This window comes from Drosophila erecta, unplaced genomic scaffold (genome assembly GCF_003286155.1).
Source record: "Drosophila erecta strain 14021-0224.00,06,07 unplaced genomic scaffold, DereRS2 tig00000000-arrow-pilon, whole genome shotgun sequence".
Lineage (NCBI taxonomy): Eukaryota > Metazoa > Arthropoda > Insecta > Diptera > Drosophilidae > Drosophila > Drosophila erecta.
The window spans coordinates 4,440,468-4,458,658 of NW_020825194.1; the positions used below are offsets into that span (position 1 = coordinate 4,440,468).

The following is an 18,191-nucleotide window of genomic DNA, read 5'->3' on the forward strand; positions in this document are numbered from 1 at the left end:
GCCACATCTGCTGTTATCAGCACGAGCGGGCGTAGTAGTGTGAGGTATGGTCTGGTGAATGATAAGGGAGGATCGGATCGCTGCCTCGGCAAGTGACCAAAAAGAGAGCCAACTAAATGTGCCTAAGACTAAGAGTTTAATGAGCATTACTGTCGCACTCTATGTATTATGAATAAAATTCATACAACGTTTGTGGTTTATTATAATATAAAAGTGTGTCAGCTCTACTCTGGGGAAAGTAAGTTTACTTCTTGGCCGCTGGCTTCTTGGCGGCGACCTTCTTCTTGCGGGCGGCCAGCAGCTTGGCGCGATTGGCCGCAGCCTTGGTGGCCACATTGGCGAAGTGGGACTTGGCCAGCTCGACGTTCTGCTTCTTGGCCTTGGCCAGCACCTTGGCCACGGTGCGCTTCTCGGCGGCGAGGGCGGCACGACGCTTGAGGACCTCGGCGTATGGGTTCAGCTTGATCAACTGGCGCACGTTGGACAGGGGGTTCAGGCGGCGCACGCTGCGGAACACACGCTTGCGTGGATCGCGCAACACCTTGCGGATCTCCTCGGACTTGAGCAGACGCGACAGATCGGTGTTGGCCATCTTGGGCTGGGGCAGGTTGTAGCCCTTCTTCAAGGTGGATGGCTTCTTCCAGGTGCCGAACAGATCATTCAGGCGGGCGAAGGCCGACTCGGTCCAGATGACGAAGCGACCGACATGACCGCCGGGGGCCAGCTTCAGCAGATTGAGCTTGTCCACGTTGATGGTCTCAATGCCGGGGATGTTGCGGAAGGCCTTGCGCAGACCCTCATCCTTGTCGTAGACCACCAGGGGACCACGGCGAGCGATGCGGCGACGGTCGCGCATGGTACCACGTCCAGCACGGAAACGCTGCGACTTGTACACCTGCGGAATGAATACGAAATAAGTTAATGGTGAGCAATTTTCAGGAATTAGGGAACAGAATTCTTAGCATATCTACGCAATCTATCTAAAAGAACAATTTGATACTCATAAATGTTTTTAATGGGTAAAAGATGTAGCTTTTCTGTTACCACGATGGAAGCCGTAAAACAAGTTTCAATCGTAACGCCTAGAAGAGCATTTTATCTGGCAACGCAGGAGATCCTTGCAAGCTTCTGACCACCAGTAGAGTAGTCAGTTGCTTACACACTGCCGAGTTAGATCTAACCATCCAAAATGTAGGAAAGCTAATAAAAAGATAGTATGTAACATTCAACCATCACAACTCCAGACAAAAACGTTGAAACACGCTGGTTTGACAAATTGCCAAGGCAATATACACAAGGTTAATGGGTATAAACTTTCACTAAGTGGCCTAACATTCTTCAGATCTCTAAAACGTGTCTAAGGTTACCCACCTTCTGGATGTCAGCCCAGATCTTCAGGCGACGCAGGAAGATGACAGCCTGCTTGGTCTTCTGGACCTTCTGCACCTCATCGGACACGACCAGGGGGAACTCGGAGACGCCGTCGATGACATGGCCCTTGGACTGGACCAGAGCGGGCACTCCGGAGGCGGCGATGGCCGACACCAGGGCGTAGCGACGCTGGTTGACATTCACCTTGCGGTGCCAGCGACGGAAGGTCTTGGTGGGGGCGAACATGCGTCCACCACGGCACATGTTGCCGAAGGCACCCTGGCCGGAACGGTGAGTACCGCCACCTCGCACACGGGGAATACGGGCCACAGCGCGTCCGGTACCCCAGGATTCGGCGGAGGTCTGGTGACCTGCAAATAGGAATTCAAACGGGTTAGACTAACACAAAAGAGGAGTTATTCACAGATTACTCACCAGCCAGCTCGCTGACGGCGTAGGCCTGTCGGTTGTTGCGGCGGAGCAGCTGGTGAACCTCGTTGACCACATCCGGACGGATGGGCGCCTTGAACACTGCCGGCAGGCAGATGTTCTTGTCCTTGGCTGGCTCGTTCTTTTCCGTGTACACGGAGACCAATGGCCTGGCGTTGCCTAAGCTCTGAAATTAGATATGGCATTCGGGTTTAGTTCACTGCTCACTGATCTCAAAACACAACAACCGCATTTCGCCACCGCCGCACATTCCAAACACGTGGAGGTTAGGACGACACTTTTACACTATTTTCGCATCCTTTCGTGTGTTAAATTCAATGCTTTGACGTCAGCGGCGGTTGCGGAGTGCTTTGGGCGTCGTTTCTCACCATTTTCGTTGATTTTCAAACCCAATGAAAGGTGTTAAATATTCTGCAAACGCAGATACCGTCCTCTTTTTATTAAGAAGAACGAAGAAAGAAAGAGAGCTGCCGGAAATGGCCGCCAATCGCGTTCCACGGCGCAGGGTTGCATTCGCTAACAGCGGCAAATGTCAAGTTAACAGGGTGCCTTTGACGTTGTCTAACACATTTAGCGATATTTATCTCTGTAAGAAAAGTTTTTGTTTAAATACTCGTAATTGTTTGAACTCTATTAGCAACATAAATATTGATGCTATTATTAAGTTGTACTTAATTTAGTTTACTGATTTAGTAGCATTTAATTTTAAAAGAACAAAAATATAATCTTTGTAATTCAACCGCATCATATCTAAATCAAACAAGACTAGATACTATATTAAAAAATTATTTAAAAAAAGAACTTAACCAATATTTGTTGCTAAATTAATATTACTTATTTTGTTGCTTAAACTTGTATGTAAGAGTAATATAAAAACTTTTTGTTGCTTATGAGTAACAGAATTCTGTTACCAAACATTTCACTTTATTAAAGCTATAAAATAGCTAAACCTGTACCACTATAGCGAAACGGAGATTGTTTTTGTTTGCCCCTTGTAAAATTAATAATAAATAATTGAAGTTATCTCCAATAATGCTAAGGCTGGGTAATTTAGCGGCATAATTAAATATGTAGATCCCTGGACAATGTTTGAAGTGGTCTAGTAAAATATTTGGTGGAATATATAGGCTGAATATTTTATGTTATGTTATGTTATATGTTATTTATATGTATTTAATCATTTGGTCGGAAGGAGATACGGGAAGATCGCAAAATAGATGGTATCAGTAGGTGGCTCACTCATCCAAATTTAATTAGATTGCACCTTGAGGAACTTAAACCTACAGATATCAAAATAATAATCAAACTAATAAGCATCCCACATCTTATTCAGCTGTTCCAGTACAACACTGCTAGCCAACACTTTCCAGCCCTGGAAAACTACCAAACATCTAGCATTTCTCTAAACACGAAAACATAAACGCTCAATCACACAATATACATTTTCTACATCAAATTAAAATAAACCTATACATCTTTCCAACTTTAAGTCCTTGTCGATATTTGGGCAACAATTTCCACGACCCTTACCGGTGTTGTGGTAGCCTAAACAAGAAACAAAAATAAATAAATAAAAAATAAATAATGGCTGGCGAGGTTATTGTGGATGCTTTGCCCTACATAGACCACGGATACGATGATGTGGGCGTCCGGGAATCGGTAAATATACGGAAATCCACGTTACGCGCTGAAACACATATTTAATGGCATGTTATTCTTTCCAAGGCGCTCGCCATGGTGGAGGAGGAATGCCGGCGCTATCGGCCCACCAAAAACTATCTGGACCATCTGCCACTGCCCGCCAGCTCGCCCTTCGAGACTCCACTGATGGTAAACGAGTTCGAGCGCATTCAGAACCGCCTGCCCATGGAGACGCTCTCCATGAAGCGCTACGAACTGCCCCCGCCGCCATCTGGCAAACTATCCGAGGTCTCCGCCTGGCAGGAGTCCATCGAGAACTCCATGGCCCAGCTGGAGCACCAGTGGGTGCGCTCCCTCAACCTGGAACTGATGCTCGACTACGGCACGGAGGCATGGAAGTCCTACCTGGAGGTCTTCACCGCCATGCAGGCGAAGGCCCAGCTGCAGCTGCAGCAGCTGAAGAAGGATATCCAGGACGTCAACTGGCAGCGAAAGCAGGCTCAAACGCAGGCCGGCGAGAGATTGCGCTCCCTGGAGGCCCACTGGGTGCTGCTCGTCTCCAAGAACTACGAGATTGAAACGGAGTGCGTCGAGCTGGAGAAGCTCGTCCAAGCCGCCCGCCAGCATCTGCAGAGCATTGTCCCGCCAGCCAGCGCTAATGACACGGCTCCCACGCCGGAGCACACGAATGGATTCGACCAGGACGACTTCGCCGAGAGCAACGGCAGTAGTTCCAGCAATTCGGAGCAACCAGGCGAAGATGGTGCAGATGCCGATGGTGACAGCAAGGAGGAGGACAAACGCGAGGACCAGGAGGAATCGTCCAATGAGTCAACGTAAAATTAGCAGGCTAAGCGAGTCCATGAAACAAGTTAAAGGAAAATTTACGACTGTAACTAAATACAAAAGATAAAAAAAGAATACAACTGATATAAAAAATCATTTTTCAAAAACGGTGCAAAGAAATAGTAATTTCTTTTCTTATTGTTCGTATTTTAAGGATATAGACTCCTACTATCTTTAAAATAATTATAAAATTAAATATTTTAACATAAATATTTCGATTTGGTGTGGCAGTGATTTCTGATGGTTTTTTTTTACACGCAGAATGGGATTTTTCAATGTTGCTGCCACGGTCACACCAATTGGATGTTTACAATTTTTGGTCGTGAATTAAATAAAAGGAAATATATAGACAATATAGAAAACAGGAAGGATGGCCCACTACAAAGGTGCCGCCAGCGAGGCGGGCCGTGCCGCCCAGCTGATGAAGAAGCGGGAGATCCAGCAGCAGGAGATCGAATTCCGCAAGAAGAAGATCGGGGAGGAGCTGAAGCTGGAAAAGATCGAGAACAAGTTTGCCACCCACTACGATGCCGTGGAGCAGCAGCTTAAGTCCTCGACCATTGGCCTGGTCACCCTGGACGAGATGAAGGCCAAGCAGCAGGATATAGTGCGGGAACGGGAGAAGAAGCTCGCCCAAAAGAAGGACGAAAAGGATCGGGAAAAGCAGCGCGCCCTGGAGGCCATTCAGGCGGAGAAGAACAAGCAGAAGCGACAGATTCAGGCGCTCTCCTTTAACCTGGACGAAGACGAGGAGGAGGAGGACGACGAGGATCGGGACGACGAGCAGCTGAAGATTAAGCAGGAGGAGAAGACCAAGCCCAAGTGGACGGAGATCAAGGAAGAAATACTGCCCATAAAGAAAAAGAAAATATGCAAGAATCCCGACGTGGACACCTCCTTCCTGCCAGATCGCGAACGCGAGGAGCACGAGAACAGACTGCGCGAGCAGCTGCGTCAGGAATGGGTCATGCAGCAGGCGGAACTGAAGGACGAGGACATCTCCATCACGTTCAGCTACTGGGATGGCTCCGGCCACCGGCGCAGTGCCCTGATGAAGAAGGGCAACTCCATCTACCAGTTTTTGCAAAAGTGCCTGGAGCTGCTGCGCAAGGAGTTCATCGAACTCAAGACCGTAATGGCCGACCAACTGATGTACGTCAAGGAGGATCTGATCCTGCCGCACCACTACTCCTTCTACGACTTCATCGTGACCAAGGCTCGCGGCAAATCCGGCCCCCTCTTCCAGTTCGACGTGCACGACGATGTGCGCATGATCAGCGACGCCTCCGTGGAGAAGGAGGAGTCCCATGCGGGAAAGGTGCTCCTCCGCTCCTGGTACGAGCGCAACAAGCACATCTTCCCGGCCAGCCGATGGGAGCCCTACGATCCCACCAAGTCCTACGACAAGTACACCATCAAGGACAAGGATAAGAGCAAAAATTAGTCCTTTAATATTGTACAATATATCGATTGATTTAATACATCTCAACAAAAAATAACAATATTTGGTTTATTCCACCAGATTTACAGTCAGTTTAATAAACAAATTTTTATAAGATAAATAAAATGACATGAGTTGACACTCCAATGAAACATCAAAAATAATTGCAATTGATTTAAAAATGCAGGAATAGTTTATGTTTCTTCTTTTGGAATACCCCTAATTTTTTAAAAAATTTCAAATAGCTAAGAGTGAATGACACTGTTAGCATTTTATGTTACGGCTAACAAAACCTGTTGCTGAACAAGCTTCAGCACAAATTTTTGCTTAGCTTATATAAACCTTCAGAATTATTAATTATTTGTTTCGTTTGCCATGAAAAAAAAACGTTTACATTTTGTGTACTGAATATACCGAAAAGAAATAAATAAAAAAGAGTCAGATATGGCGGGACAAAAGTCAACTCGCCAGCACTAATAGCAACACAGAATTTTTTGCGCCCGCAAACTCCGCGTTTTTTTTTATAAACACTAAGCGTTAAATAGTGCGTTGGCTAAATAAAGATACAATTAAAATGTGAATTCCTACGTGGAATAGCTATCGATCCGCGGAACATTTAATGCCATTTGTTAATCCGAGCAGCGAAATGGATCCGGCGCACCCGGCAAAGGTGGCGCATGTCGGTAAAGCGGTGCCCGTCGGAAAACATATACACCCCGGCCCCGTCCGCCTGAAGCCCATCTCAGTGCCCGTCTTCGAGCTGCCGGAGTACCTGTGCGTGGAGACCAAGTGGGTGACACGCAAGTATGCGATGGAGAATGGCTTTTCACTGGACGGACTGCATGGCCCCATCACCAATGGTATCACCACGGAAGTCCCCAAGAAATCCACACAGCAGGAGAAACTCAGCGAGGTCACTGGGATATTAACAAGCGAGGAGCCAGCTCCGAGCAGAGAACGCGCCATTCAAACGGAAGATAAGGGCACTAAGGACGTGGGCATTCAGTGCCGTCGCGATTCAGAGGAGTGGCATCTTCCAGATGATCGGCCCAAGGATACCACTTCTGAAGCTTCCGACTCCGACGATTTCCTCACCTACGTCAGCGAGAACACGAGCATGTTTCCCAACGGCATGTTGGAGTGCATAATGTGCGGCGATATAGCCAACACCTTGCTGGAACATCAGGCCCATATGACGGTGCACTTTGGATCTGGTGCTCTGTGCTTTAACTGCGGCCACCGTCTGGAGCACAAGAACCTATTGAAGCGTCACAGACTGAGCTGTCCCGCTCTGGCGCCCAGAAAGTCATCCATGCGCTTTAAATGCCCACACCCACTTTGCAATGCCATGAGCCACTCGGAGATGCAGTTGCTCCAGCACCTGAAGAAACACAGCGCCAGGAAGTGCTACAGATGTCTCCAGTGCAAACGTTACTTTAACACCACGACCTCCTTTTTGTTACATCAGAAAATAGAACAGAATTGTACTAAGGCGAAAGCTGTTGCCCTCTTAAAAAGACACAATCGGCTGCCCAAGGGTAGAGGTGATCCCAGACGTTGCTCAGTTTGTTTGAAGCGTTTTAGCAGCGAGAGGGTATGCCTGCGGCACCGGAGACAGTGCATCCTCGACCATTGCAGACGACTGTCTAAGGTCCTATTAAAGGATTTATGAACAGCGTATACAAATCTTGACCTAGTTGGTATTTATTAGTTGATAGAAATCGATAACAATAAAGCGAAAAGATCCTACGAGGCCTGAATGCAGTGAGCCTTCTTCAATCCCTGGAACAGCAACAGTTTCTCCCGGTTAACTTCTTTAAGCGTCTGCACCGCCAGCTCCAGTTGCACCTTCTTTAGCGAATGTTCGCTGGCAATGTACTGCTCAATGAACTTCAGACTGATCTCATCGGCGGCGAAATCGGGCTCCGTCTTGCCAATGGCCGTGTGGATCTCCTCCTCAATGTTCTGCTTATCAGCCTGTCGCCGGAAGACGCTCCTTAGCTCCGCCAGAGCACTTTCCGCTGGAGTGGGATGCAGTTTGTCCAGTTCAGTCAGTGTTGCCTGATATTCCACTGGGATGTTGTGCAGCTTATAGCTCAGGGCAATCAATTCCACGGCATTGTGCAGATAATCTCGACGGATCATGTCGTACAGCAGATCGTCTATGCAACGGTGCCAGGCATAGAAGAAGGCCATGGGTCCAAAGTGGCGGGTGGAGCGCAGAAGATCAAACTGCTTGGACTCGTTGAGGTGCTCGAATACGCGCGCTGAAATGTTGTGGAACTCTGGCTCATGTGGTTCGTACTGCACCAAGAGGCGATCCAGGATGAACTCGTACTTGTGCTCCGTCAGGCACTTGGCCAGCAGCTCCTCCAGCGCGAACATGCGGGGAGTATATGACTGGCGACCCTCTAGCGGGAAATACAACTGGTTCATGCGCTTGGTGGTGTCCAGAGTCGCGTAGGCCAAAGTTCCGTCCGTCTCCCGGACAAATACTTTGCGCTCCGACTGCCGTCGTCCGAAGGTGATATCAGTGAATACGAACTTGGAGTTGGCGAAGTCCTTCAGCGCCGGATCCTTGGCTATCACTCGCTCCACATCCTTTTTGATCTGCACAATGGGTGGCATTTGGAGCATGTGCTGAGCCCGCACCACCAAGTCTTGGAACTCGTTGTCCAGCTGCTCGTTGCTCATGAACTTCGTCTCGCTGCTGTTGTCCGGTACCGTGCGCTTCCGATACACCTTGTCCAAGTTCAGTTGCGTCATGGACTGGAGCAGCCGCTGGGTTTCGGCATCCGTGAAGAGCGGCTGCGGATCCCGCTCGTACTGCAGGGCGGAGGGCTTGGTGGGCGCCGTGGACACCTGGCGGATGGCTTTACGCACTCCTTGAAGGCCATTCAGCTGGCGAAGGCTTCGCAGCAAGTGCATTTTCAGTTAGAAAATCCGGCACAAAAATACACGAGACGGGTTCAGAAATTAGTGATGGCAGCACACTGTTTTCCAGCACTGCTTGCTAGTGATGACAGCTATTAACTATTAATAATTATTAATAGTTAATTAAATGTAATGTATTTATTTTCTTTGATTAGTATATATAGTATATTGGAATAGATATATAATATGCTTTTTTAACTACTTTCATTAGCAAAATATGAAACTTTATTGTCTATATAGAAAAATCAATCATCAAAATCAACCAACTACTGATATTATTTCCATTTCACCGGCTGACTAGTAAATAATATCCATTATTTATTACTTTCATTAGCAAAATAGAATACATTACTATATACATAGGTATATATTCATTATTAGCTGCTTCCCATTTCACAATTGTATAACTATGAGCAATAGCAGCTCGCTACCGCTTGCTTTCAGTGATAGGAGCAATTGCCTTTTGTGCCAAATTAAAATAAATAATAAATAAAAACTTCTACATCTATAAATTGAATCGGACAATAGGAAATCCCGAGAAATTTGAAAAACAACAGTTAGGGAAGCCAGTGGTCTTACCTTCGCCAAACGAATACCTCTACCATCGGCTTATCTCCTGATCTGGCTGCGGTCACACTGGCTACTTGCATTTTAGCTGGAAAAAAAGCTGCAGGCGAAAATTGGCAATAAAGTGCAGGAGCAGCCCAAGCATGGAACAGGCTGAAGTGGGCAGTGTGTGCCTTGCAGCGCATAAGCGCCGCTTCCCGGCCAGCGAGTGTTGTGGACGGGAGCAGGCCGCCACGCCCCCACAGCCACCGCTACCGCAAATCCCGGCCGAAGAGGAGCCGCAGATGAAACAGCGCAAAAAGGAGCAAGAGCAGGAGGAGAATCTCGTCCAGGACACGGAGCGTAGCCTCCTGGACTTCTGCGATGAGCTGCTCATCGAGATCTTCCAGTACCTGGACACGTCCTCCATTATGGCGGTTATGCAGTAAGTAGCCCGCTATCAGCTGCGTTGCAGAAATCTTTAGGTCGATGACATGTCTACATATGTTCTCTGCCTATAAAGATTCCGTAATATAATATTCCGTAATATCGTAGTTGCTCGCCGCGCTTGGAAAATCTACTTCTGGACCATCGCTTCTACCACCACATAGACCTTAGCAACGGGCCATTACCCATGGGTATCCTAGAAGAGATTCTTGGACGAGCCACCGAAAAGACACACACCATCAAAATCTGCGGTCCGCCATCCTCGCAGCATGTAGCCGGCGAGTTCCGCCAGTTCACCCAAACCCTAAGCTCCGTTTTTCCCAAGGTTGTCCAGCTAAAAGTGTTGGAGCTGCAGGGCGTTAGCTTGGACTTCGAATACGTCAGTGCTTGCATTTCTCGAGTCACCTGAGAGTATCTCAATGTTTATGTTCTTTCAGATACACATATCCGAATTCCCGTCCACGCTGACGCGTCTGAAGCTGAAGGACTGCAGCGTTAAGGTTGGCAACTCGCCCAAGAGCATATTCCACTCTATAGAGCTCCATCTGGTGCATTTAGAGGTGAGTTTGTGTTAAACGGAATGATGAGAGATGCAGTCCAATTAATAAAATACCGCTGTTTTATTTAGGATCTCAGTATTGAGGACAACAGCTGGTTCGAGCCGTATTATATTATGGTCCTGTCGAAGCTGCCTTCACTGCGTCGTCTTAGTCTCAAGGGCTGTCAGACGCTGTGCAAGTTTGTGCCCTATGGCAGCATGGCGGCTCGTTTCGGTTTCCAAAAACTAGAGGTTGGCATTTATTTCATAAACGAATATTATTCAAAAAGACTTATTTATTTCAGTCACTAGATCTTCGCCTGACGCCCATCAACAATTCAGATTTGCAGTGTTTCAGCGCTATTGAGAATCTAAAGGAACTGTTGCTTGAGTCGCCGCAGATCCTGCCCTCCAAACAAGCCGTAGCTGAAAAAACCACTAACGGCAACGCCACTGACGAAGCTGCTTCCCCGCAGCCTGATTCCATGAAAGTGCTTAACGATGACGAGCCGTCCACATCGCGTGCCGCTATGGAGCACCTGCGTGCATGCAAGATTGCGTTCAATTTGGACAACTGCAACGAGAGAAAGGAGGAGCAGTCGCCGGTGCCAGTAGAGCCTCTTTCCAATAGCCAGGATCTCCAGGTCAAACGAATCCGAGCACCATCAGAATCCGAGGATGATGACACATCATCCACATCGGCCACCTCAGCTTCCTCGTCAGACAAGTCCGAGGTTTCATCGCCGCCCAGCAATGGCCATAACGGCGCTGCACCCTTGAGCTCACCAGTTTTGGTAATTGCATTGCGAGGCATGGGCGCCGATATGCCGCCACGTCCGCCTGCAGCTGATGGAGACAATCCCGAGGATCCCGGGCAGGATCCCGGATTGGATCCCAGGCCGACGCCGCGCGCTTACATATATATGCCCGACGCTATTGAGACCTCGCAACAACAGCGAAATATTGTGGCTGTAATTGAACAGAGAGCGCAGCAACTTGGTCGCATGCGCGGAAACAATCCCGCTTGCAGCCATTTTCTACCGCGACGCGACCATGTTATCTATCAGCAACGCTCACCCGCGATGAATGTTCTTATGCCGACGCGACGCTATCGTACGCATCCGCGTCCGAACTACGATCAGGTGGTACAGCATCCGATGTTTTGGAACATGCTTGACCCGCTGGATCGTGACTATGCTCGTCGATTGCGCCACCGTCCGACGGCCTGTCAGACATCACCTCAATACTATGTCACTGACCGGGCGATGTACAGCTTTGGCCGAGCATCGCGACCGGTGCAACCGGACGTGGTCTGGATCCGGAACATCAACCGCTCGCCAGACAACAGACTGGAGCGACTGTCGTTGCGAAACTACCATCTAATCACGAATCATACCCTGGAGCATCTGGTGCAGTGTTCCCCGAATCTGGTGTACATTGATGTGAGTGGCACAAGCATCACGCTGCCGGCGATTCGGCGCTTCAAAAACTCCAAACCGGAGTGCGAAGTGGTTGCCGACCACTTGGAGGAGTATGAAAAGCTTGCAGATCAGGAGCCACAGGAAGAGGATGCGACAGTGGTGCTGCCTAGCCAGGAGGATCCGCAGCACGATCAGCAACCACCGAAATCGCCACCGCCCTCGCAAGAGTTGGTGGCTCCTTAGAATACTGTTTGTAAAGATTTCGTCGAAGTGGGCCGTGCTGGATTAATTTTTATAGAAAGAAGACGACATGGCCAAGCCGATGAATCCACAACGCTGGCTACAAGCGAGTGCTGTAGCTCAGCCACCTAGCATTACGTTCCAAACTAATCGAGCCCTTGTAATATACGCCAGCAAAACGCACTGTATAAATCCAAGAAACCCAGAATCACAATTCAATTCCTGTAGCTAGACATTAAAGAACGCGCGATCATTTTGGTAAATATGTATAATGAAATGCTTATTTGGTAGGTTTGTAGCATGTAAGGACAGGCCAATAATTGGTTGTTCGGTGTGTCGTGTTAAAAATGTATATATATTATAAAAACGGTGTAAAACTGAGAACAGGCTTCATGATTACTTGTCGTTGCCATTGGACGATTCCTCCTCGGCATCCGACTCGTCCTCGGTGTCGTCCGACTCTGTCTCGGATCCGCTGGAGCTCTGGCAGTCGGCTATCTCGCCGGTGAAGAAGATGACCGCCTTGGGAATCACGCGCTCCTTTAGGTAGAAGCCAAGCTCAAAATCGTTTTGCAGTATGGCCTGTGGGAGATGCATGTAGGTTGCTTCTGGAAAACATATACCCAAACTCCAATCTTACATTGACATCACAGTAGTTGGCATCCTCGATGTCGTCCGGCAGAAGGGGCGGCGAGAAAAAGTCAAAGAACGTCGGCTCTTCGAGATGATTTTCTGGTCAATGAGTTGATTCATCTAACTATGGATATCACTTTTCAGTTAGCTTACCATTCTTCGCCTGATCCTTGCTCTGCTTCCAGTTGATGACGCAGCCCTCGCACTTGAAAATCTCGGCGCCATCGTATGCAAGCGGATCTTCCGGATCCGGTAGACAGTTTAGGAAATAGGTCTTGGTTAGCACCGTGTTGGTGAAGTGATCATTGGGATCGAAGTGGAACTCGATGTCAAACTTCACCACCGGATCGTTGTACAGCCGAGAACGGATGTCGCACAAGCACTGCGGTAAAAATCAAAATCCGTAGGTGAGCACTACATTATATTGACGACTTACCTCTAATATTTTCTCATCCTTCTTGCTGATGAACTCTGTGTACGATGCCTTGAGAACCTTCAACCAAAAGTTGGGAACGCTCTGACTGGACTCGGTGTCACCGTGGTTCTGCTTTCTAAACTCACTGTGGGTTGGGGATTTGGGAATTAGACCCGTTCTACCAGTATCTTTTGTGACTTACTCTAGAATCTTCTTGCGCTTGTCGAAAACGATGTTGTGCTTATCCTCGTACTTCTTTTCCATGTTGTAAATGTCGCGTTGCAGAGCCACATCGAGGTTTATGGTCTCCAAGTAGAGCTGCTTCAGGTCGGTTATGGTTTTCTTCTCATTCTCGGTGAACTTGAGATCCGTCTATGTAAATACAGATCTGAATGTCGACCAAAATCATGCAAAACTAATGGCTTACAGTCGATTCCGGCTTTGGTGGAGCGGTGTATTTCACCCGGGGAGGGTTCCTGTTTCGCACAGTTTCCATTTATGGATCGACAAGAGTTCAGATGAAAAGTAAAAAAAAAAATTCTTTGGAGCGATTTTTTTCAAGTTTAAAATTTGGTTGGGTGCGTTTTCGATGTGACTGCCGCCTTGGGAATGAAAAGTAGTTCTCTGAGTTTCCCAAAACTGCCAGCACAAAAAGCAAGGCCCACTTTTCACAAAAGTTCCGGATCTCACTAGATGTAGCAGTTACCTTAGGGAAAATTCGAAGTACCTCGATATTTAACCTCTATGTGAAATAACCCAATTGGTATCCCCGCTTTTTGCCAAGTGCACAAGTCTTATGGCATATTGTTATTGCTTTAAGAACCCTTTCGCTTTATTTAGGCCATTGAGATGCAGGCCATGTTTATTGGCAATTTAACGCACATTTAATTCCTGCTGTTTTCCTGTTTATATATTTTTGGTTTCCCCAATTTTTTGTTTGCTTCCGCCAACTTTTCATTTGGCATGTAATTAAGTGTGGGCCAGATGTTTGGCCTGGGTGGTGCTGGCCTAAGTGTATGCAAATCACGTGCTGAGTGCTGTGCCGCCAAGGGTTCAGGTTCAGCCATCGTCATCGCCATCGCCATCGCCATCGCCTCTTGGAGTCTGTTAAATGGACCGTGGACCCAGTTTCTGGGCTTTCGGAGAGTTCTCCGCCCGCGTTCGGTTGTCTTTTGTCGCTGGTTTTAATAATGTGGGCCAGGCTTAGTGCCATATGTCCGGCTGTGAAAAACAACAGAAACGTACAGCCGAAAAAAAAAGAGTGAAATTGTCGCTTAAGCAAACATTTCAAAATGAAATTATGAGTGGGGCAGTGGCGGCGGGCGAAAAAAAGTGTAAACAAATTTAGCCAAGCGGAAGTCCAGACACACACTCTCTCCACACACACACACACACAAACATCCACCAAGGGAAAGCCGCAGAGGAAAAGCGGGAAAATGGGGGATCGCATTGTTGTGCGCTGTTGAATGTTTGCTCACAAATACACATGGCACATGCCACATGTACGCATGCACTTGTCCAGTCTCCACAGGACATCCAGCCACCACGACCACCACTCGCTGCACTCATATTTGATATTATTAAATTTTTTCCCTAAATACCGCTGGGAAATTAAAAAGAAATCATAACGCAAATAGTGTAAGGCAGCCATCTGATGATGACGGCTCTGGCTGGCCAATTTCCAGATTTATACGAGTGTATGCTTACACGGCGCGAAATAATTACTCGTTGAAAAGTATGTAACAGGCAGAAGCAAACGTTTCCGACCATATAAAGTATATATATTCTTGATCAGGATCAATAGCCGATTCGATCTGGCCATGTCCGTCTGTCTGTCCGTATGAACGCCTCGATCTCAGGAACTACAAAAGCTGAATGTTGAGATTAGGCATGTAGCTTCCAGAGACGCAAGTTTATTTCCACACTTTAAAAAAATTGTGTGATATTTTTTCACTTTTAATATATTTTGTTATTTTCTATAGACTTGCCAAACAACTTTTTGCCACGCCCCTCTAACGACCACAAACCGCCTAAGAAAATCTTAGTAGAAATTCTTAGCAAATTAAGAAATGTTCCAAGGCTGAAGTTCTAAGCTCCATAACTCAACTTATCTTTATCGGATTTTGAAGTGGCATACCTCTAAATGTTTCTGGAGCAATTCTCTAAAAATCTGCATTCAAATTTAGAATTTTATTTTTTTTACATTTTTTTGTAATTTTTCTGATGTTATGATGTTATAGAAACTCAAAAATGTCCCAAGACTGAAGTTCAAAAGTTCATAACTCAACTTATCTTAATCGGATTTTGAAGTGGCATACCTCTAAATGTTTCTGGAGCAATTCTCTATAAAACTGCATTCAAATTTAGAAATTTATTTTTTTTACATTTTTTTGTAATTTTTCTGATGTTATGATGTTGTAGAAACTCAAAAATGTCCCAGGACTGAAGTTCAAAAGTCCATAACTCAACTTATCTTAATCGGATTTTGAAGTGGCATACCTCTAAATGTTTCTAGAGCAATTCTCTATAAAACTGCTTTCAAATTTAGAATTTTATTTTTTTTTAAATTTTTTTGTAATTTCTCTGATGTTATGATGTAGAAATTCAAAAGTGTGCCAAGACTGAAGTTCAAAAGTCCATAACTCAACTTATCTTAATCGGATTGTGAAGTGGCATACCTCTAAATGTTTTTGGAGCAATTCTCTATAAAACTGCATTCAAATTTAGAAATTTATTTTTTTTACATTTTTTTGTAATTTTTCTGATGTTATGATGTTGTAGAAACTCAAAAATGTCCCAAGACTGAAGTTCAAAAGTACATAACTCAACTTATCTTAATCGGATTTTGAAGTGGCATACCTCTAAATGTTTCTGGAGCAATTCTCTATAAAACTGCATTCAAATTTAGAAATTTATTTTTTTTACATTTTTTTGTAATTTTTCTGATGTTATGATGTTGTAGAAACTCAAAAATGTCCCAAGACTGAAATTCTAAAGTCCATAACTCAGCTTATCTTATTCGGATTTTGAAGTGGCATACCTCTAAATGTTTCTGGCGCAATTCTCTAAAAATCTGCATTCAAATTTGGAAATTCATTTTTTCAACATTTTTTTGTAATTTTTCTGATGTTATGATGTAAAGAAATTCAAAGCTGTCCCAAGACTGAAGTTCTAAGCTCCATAACTCAACTTATCTTAATCGGATTTTGAAGTGGCATACCTCTAAATGTTTCTGGCGCAATTCTCTAAATATCTGCATTCAAATTTAGAAATTTATTTGTTTTCAATTTTTTTGTCATTTTCATGAAATATGCAAGATAGTTTAAGGAGGCGATTGGTAATAAGGGCGCATTTATGTAGTAACCCTAATAAGATGGAAATGGATGTATGTATAAGAACTAATTCAGATTTTCAATCTCAAAGTGCTCTGACTCTTTAAGGTCATTTTCAATTTACATTTCGGTCATTCAATTAGGAGGTGCATAAAATTCAGCTACATAAGTAATGGAGCAGCCTCATCATCATCATCAGCAGCAGCAGCGTTTCGAGGAGTATGGTACCCCATGGCCATCACCCACGTGATTGCCGCTCGTCGGAGGTCGTCGCTGCCGGGAGCGTCAACATAGTTTGAATTTAATTAAAACCAAAATTAGTAGGGCCCAGAACAGAACGGTTTTGGGGCAGGGCAGCCCAACCAACCGGAGCAACAGTTACTTGGCGCAGGGATTAAAGCTCCTGGTGATGCCGCTGCAGCTCCTTCCTGGCGAAAGTGCATGTCTGCAGAAAATCGAATCAGGTGCTCAACATCCTCATCCGAGCTCCACGAGCCAGCCCCGCATCCTAGCATCCTAGCATCCCAGCATCCCAGCATCCCAGCATCCCAGCATCCCAGCATCCTAGCATCCTGAAACTCCTCCGTTTCCATCCATCCACCTGGTCCTGAAGCAGCGGCGCCATGCCGAAATATCTGCAACAAAAGCATAAGATGTAGTGCGGCATTTGATGATGAAACGACGTGTTAATTAAGGTCATAATAATTCAACTTAAATTGAAAACTTGCCCCGTCCCAGCCAAAACGCAGCCATGGCAAGGCAGTGCCCATTTTTGGGTGGTTGGGCATCGGGCATCGGGCGAAGGGCATCGCATCCTCGGAATCCTGGCCAGGCTAAGCTGATTGCAACAAATTATTTTGCACCTTGGTTGAACTTTCCTTGAGCTGCAGACAGCATGGCGTTGATAAACGAATTTTGTTAGTTTGCTTTGCTTATTTTAAATGGAACTAGGTGGTGGCCAGGAGTGGCAGGATGCGCGAGTGGGCTGGCGAGTGCTGGATGCTGGTGTTCCGAGGGACAGGGGCCACTGTTGCCTTTGGTTTTGCATAAACCAGACAACGCATCTAATAAGTTGCAGCTGTCGGTTGCCACCGTCTCCCTGCTTTTCACTTGGCCAAAGAAGTTTAAAGTTTTTACTGGGCCCCGCCTAATGCCTCAAAGTGCAGAGCTGTGTTTGCCATTAAATGATATTAGTTAAATGATAATTAACAGTTGGAAAACTTGCGAAATATCTCCGACTAATTTGCATAGCCAACTAATTGGCTTAGAGGGTCATTGCTTTTCCTATTTTTCGGCGAAATATCCTTGCTGCTGCACAGCGAATATGAACTTAAAATTTGATTGACAGCTTATTAATACAAATTTCTGAAGGGTATTCCTTTGAGGTGCTGAAAATTTGAAAGTGCAAAAGCACATAAAGTGTTTTGCATTTAATTAGGTTTAGAATCGTTAGAGTCCTTATAGTAACTAGACATCACTTTAGAGATCATATTTATAAAAGTGTTTTAAATACAACTCAAGATACGAACAGCAAATTTGGATTGTATTTTTAAAGTTTATAAGAGTAAAGATTCAATTTCAAAGCAACATTTCAAAATCCATAGGAAATACATATGTGTATTCAAATATTTAACGATTTAGATAGAAATTTACTATAAATAAGCAGATTGCACATTTTTTCCGAGTGCCCCGATAAAATGGTAGCTTAGTTGCTCATAATTAACAACCACACACCTGCATTTCGTCTTGCCCGACATCCTAATTCGAATGCTATTCATAAAGCACTTTCACACACCCACACACACACACGTGCACACGCACGCACGCACACACGTGTGGGTACAAGGAGCAGATCCTTGCCAGCCGCAGGATAGTTTGGCAAACGCTTCCTCGGCGCCGCCACCTCCACCACCTCCGCCGCCCGAAAACTTTTTAC

At 45.9% G+C, this 18,191-nt stretch overlaps 7 protein-coding genes across 9 annotated transcripts; 4 read left to right on the top strand and 3 right to left on the bottom strand.

Moving 5' to 3' along the window:
* Positions 1-129: 129 nt before the first annotated feature.
* On the bottom strand, positions 130-2,308 carry LOC6554180 (60S ribosomal protein L4). The gene is made up of 4 exons (XM_001981454.3): positions 2,190-2,308; positions 1,807-1,987; positions 1,372-1,742; positions 130-895 (listed from the first exon to the last, which is right to left on the bottom strand). Exons 1-4 carry the CDS (start codon positions 2,190-2,192, stop codon positions 245-247), a joined length of 1,206 nt encoding a protein of 401 aa, XP_001981490.1. The 5' UTR covers positions 2,193-2,308; the 3' UTR covers positions 130-244.
* An 853-nt stretch (positions 2,309-3,161) lies between these two features.
* On the top strand, positions 3,162-4,388 carry LOC6554182 (pre-mRNA-splicing factor SPF27). The gene is made up of 2 exons (XM_001981455.3): positions 3,162-3,480; positions 3,547-4,388. Exons 1-2 carry the CDS (start codon positions 3,406-3,408, stop codon positions 4,300-4,302), a joined length of 831 nt encoding a protein of 276 aa, XP_001981491.1. The 5' UTR covers positions 3,162-3,405; the 3' UTR covers positions 4,303-4,388.
* Positions 4,389-4,566: 178 nt separating this feature from the next.
* On the top strand, positions 4,567-5,807 carry LOC6554183 (protein FAM50 homolog). Its single transcript, XM_001981456.3, has one exon. It carries the CDS (start codon positions 4,679-4,681, stop codon positions 5,750-5,752), a length of 1,074 nt encoding a protein of 357 aa, XP_001981492.1. The 5' UTR covers positions 4,567-4,678; the 3' UTR covers positions 5,753-5,807.
* A 367-nt stretch (positions 5,808-6,174) lies between these two features.
* LOC6554184 (gastrula zinc finger protein XlCGF52.1) lies at positions 6,175-7,450 on the top strand. The gene has a single exon (XM_001981457.3). It carries the CDS (start codon positions 6,369-6,371, stop codon positions 7,419-7,421), a length of 1,053 nt encoding a protein of 350 aa, XP_001981493.2. The 5' UTR covers positions 6,175-6,368; the 3' UTR covers positions 7,422-7,450.
* LOC6554122 (28S ribosomal protein S22, mitochondrial) lies at positions 7,430-8,777 on the bottom strand. The gene has a single exon (XM_001981458.3). It carries the CDS (start codon positions 8,675-8,677, stop codon positions 7,496-7,498), a length of 1,182 nt encoding a protein of 393 aa, XP_001981494.1. The 5' UTR covers positions 8,678-8,777; the 3' UTR covers positions 7,430-7,495.
* A 489-nt stretch (positions 8,778-9,266) lies between these two features.
* Positions 9,267-12,138, top strand: LOC6554123. Its single transcript, XM_001981459.3, has 5 exons — positions 9,267-9,674; positions 9,785-10,055; positions 10,114-10,236; positions 10,305-10,466; positions 10,520-12,138. The coding sequence occupies exons 1-5, from the start codon at positions 9,394-9,396 to the stop codon at positions 11,876-11,878; spliced, it is 2,196 nt and encodes a 731-aa protein (XP_001981495.1). The 5' UTR covers positions 9,267-9,393; the 3' UTR covers positions 11,879-12,138.
* LOC6554124 (nucleosome assembly protein 1-like 1) lies at positions 12,137-13,542 on the bottom strand. 3 transcript variants are annotated; one of them, XM_015153538.2, is made up of 6 exons: positions 13,351-13,542; positions 13,126-13,283; positions 12,945-13,068; positions 12,662-12,890; positions 12,516-12,607; positions 12,137-12,457 (listed from the first exon to the last, which is right to left on the bottom strand). In XM_015153538.2, exons 1-6 carry the CDS (start codon positions 13,417-13,419, stop codon positions 12,272-12,274), a joined length of 858 nt encoding a protein of 285 aa, XP_015009024.1. In that variant the 5' UTR covers positions 13,420-13,542; the 3' UTR covers positions 12,137-12,271. The 3 variants fall into 3 exon arrangements, with proteins under 3 accessions (XP_015009024.1, XP_026839742.1, XP_001981496.1); XM_026983941.1 differs by having other exon boundaries at positions 12,516-12,592; positions 13,126-13,295; XM_001981460.3 differs by having other exon boundaries at positions 13,126-13,295.
* Between the last annotated feature and the right edge of the window lie 4,649 nt (positions 13,543-18,191).

What these genes read in the sequence shown, in the direction of transcription:
- LOC6554180 (XM_001981454.3), bottom strand. An exon ending in CGCCGTCAGCGAGCTGGCTG is followed by an intron (nt 1,743 to 1,806) that starts GTGAGTAATCTG and finishes TCCTATTTGCAG; the next exon opens with GTCACCAGACCTCCGCCGAA. An exon ending in TCTGGGCTGACATCCAGAAG is followed by an intron (nt 896 to 1,371) that starts GTGGGTAACCTT and finishes TTCATTCCGCAG; the next exon opens with GTGTACAAGTCGCAGCGTTT.
- LOC6554183 (XM_001981456.3), top strand. Translation starts at nt 4,679, where the DNA reads ATGGCCCACTACAAAGGTGCCGCCAGCGAGGCGGGCCGTGCCGCCCAG.
- LOC6554182 (XM_001981455.3), top strand. Translation starts at nt 3,406, where the DNA reads ATGGCTGGCGAGGTTATTGTGGATGCTTTGCCCTACATAGACCACGGA. An exon ending in ATGTGGGCGTCCGGGAATCG is followed by an intron (nt 3,481 to 3,546) that starts GTAAATATACGG and finishes ATTCTTTCCAAG; the next exon opens with GCGCTCGCCATGGTGGAGGA.
- LOC6554123 (XM_001981459.3), top strand. Translation starts at nt 9,394, where the DNA reads ATGGAACAGGCTGAAGTGGGCAGTGTGTGCCTTGCAGCGCATAAGCGC. An exon ending in TCCATCTGGTGCATTTAGAG is followed by an intron (nt 10,237 to 10,304) that starts GTGAGTTTGTGT and finishes TGTTTTATTTAG; the next exon opens with GATCTCAGTATTGAGGACAA. An exon ending in TCGGTTTCCAAAAACTAGAG is followed by an intron (nt 10,467 to 10,519) that starts GTTGGCATTTAT and finishes TATTTATTTCAG; the next exon opens with TCACTAGATCTTCGCCTGAC.
- LOC6554124 (XM_001981460.3), bottom strand. Translation starts at nt 13,419, where the DNA reads ATGGAAACTGTGCGAAACAGGAACCCTCCCCGGGTGAAATACACCGCT. An exon ending in AGGATGAGAAAATATTAGAG is followed by an intron (nt 12,891 to 12,944) that starts GTAAGTCGTCAA and finishes TTTTTACCGCAG; the next exon opens with TGCTTGTGCGACATCCGTTC. An exon ending in CAAGGATCAGGCGAAGAATG is followed by an intron (nt 12,608 to 12,661) that starts GTAAGCTAACTG and finishes CTCATTGACCAG; the next exon opens with AAAATCATCTCGAAGAGCCG.
- LOC6554184 (XM_001981457.3), top strand. Translation starts at nt 6,369, where the DNA reads ATGCCATTTGTTAATCCGAGCAGCGAAATGGATCCGGCGCACCCGGCA.
- LOC6554122 (XM_001981458.3), bottom strand. Translation starts at nt 8,677, where the DNA reads ATGCACTTGCTGCGAAGCCTTCGCCAGCTGAATGGCCTTCAAGGAGTG.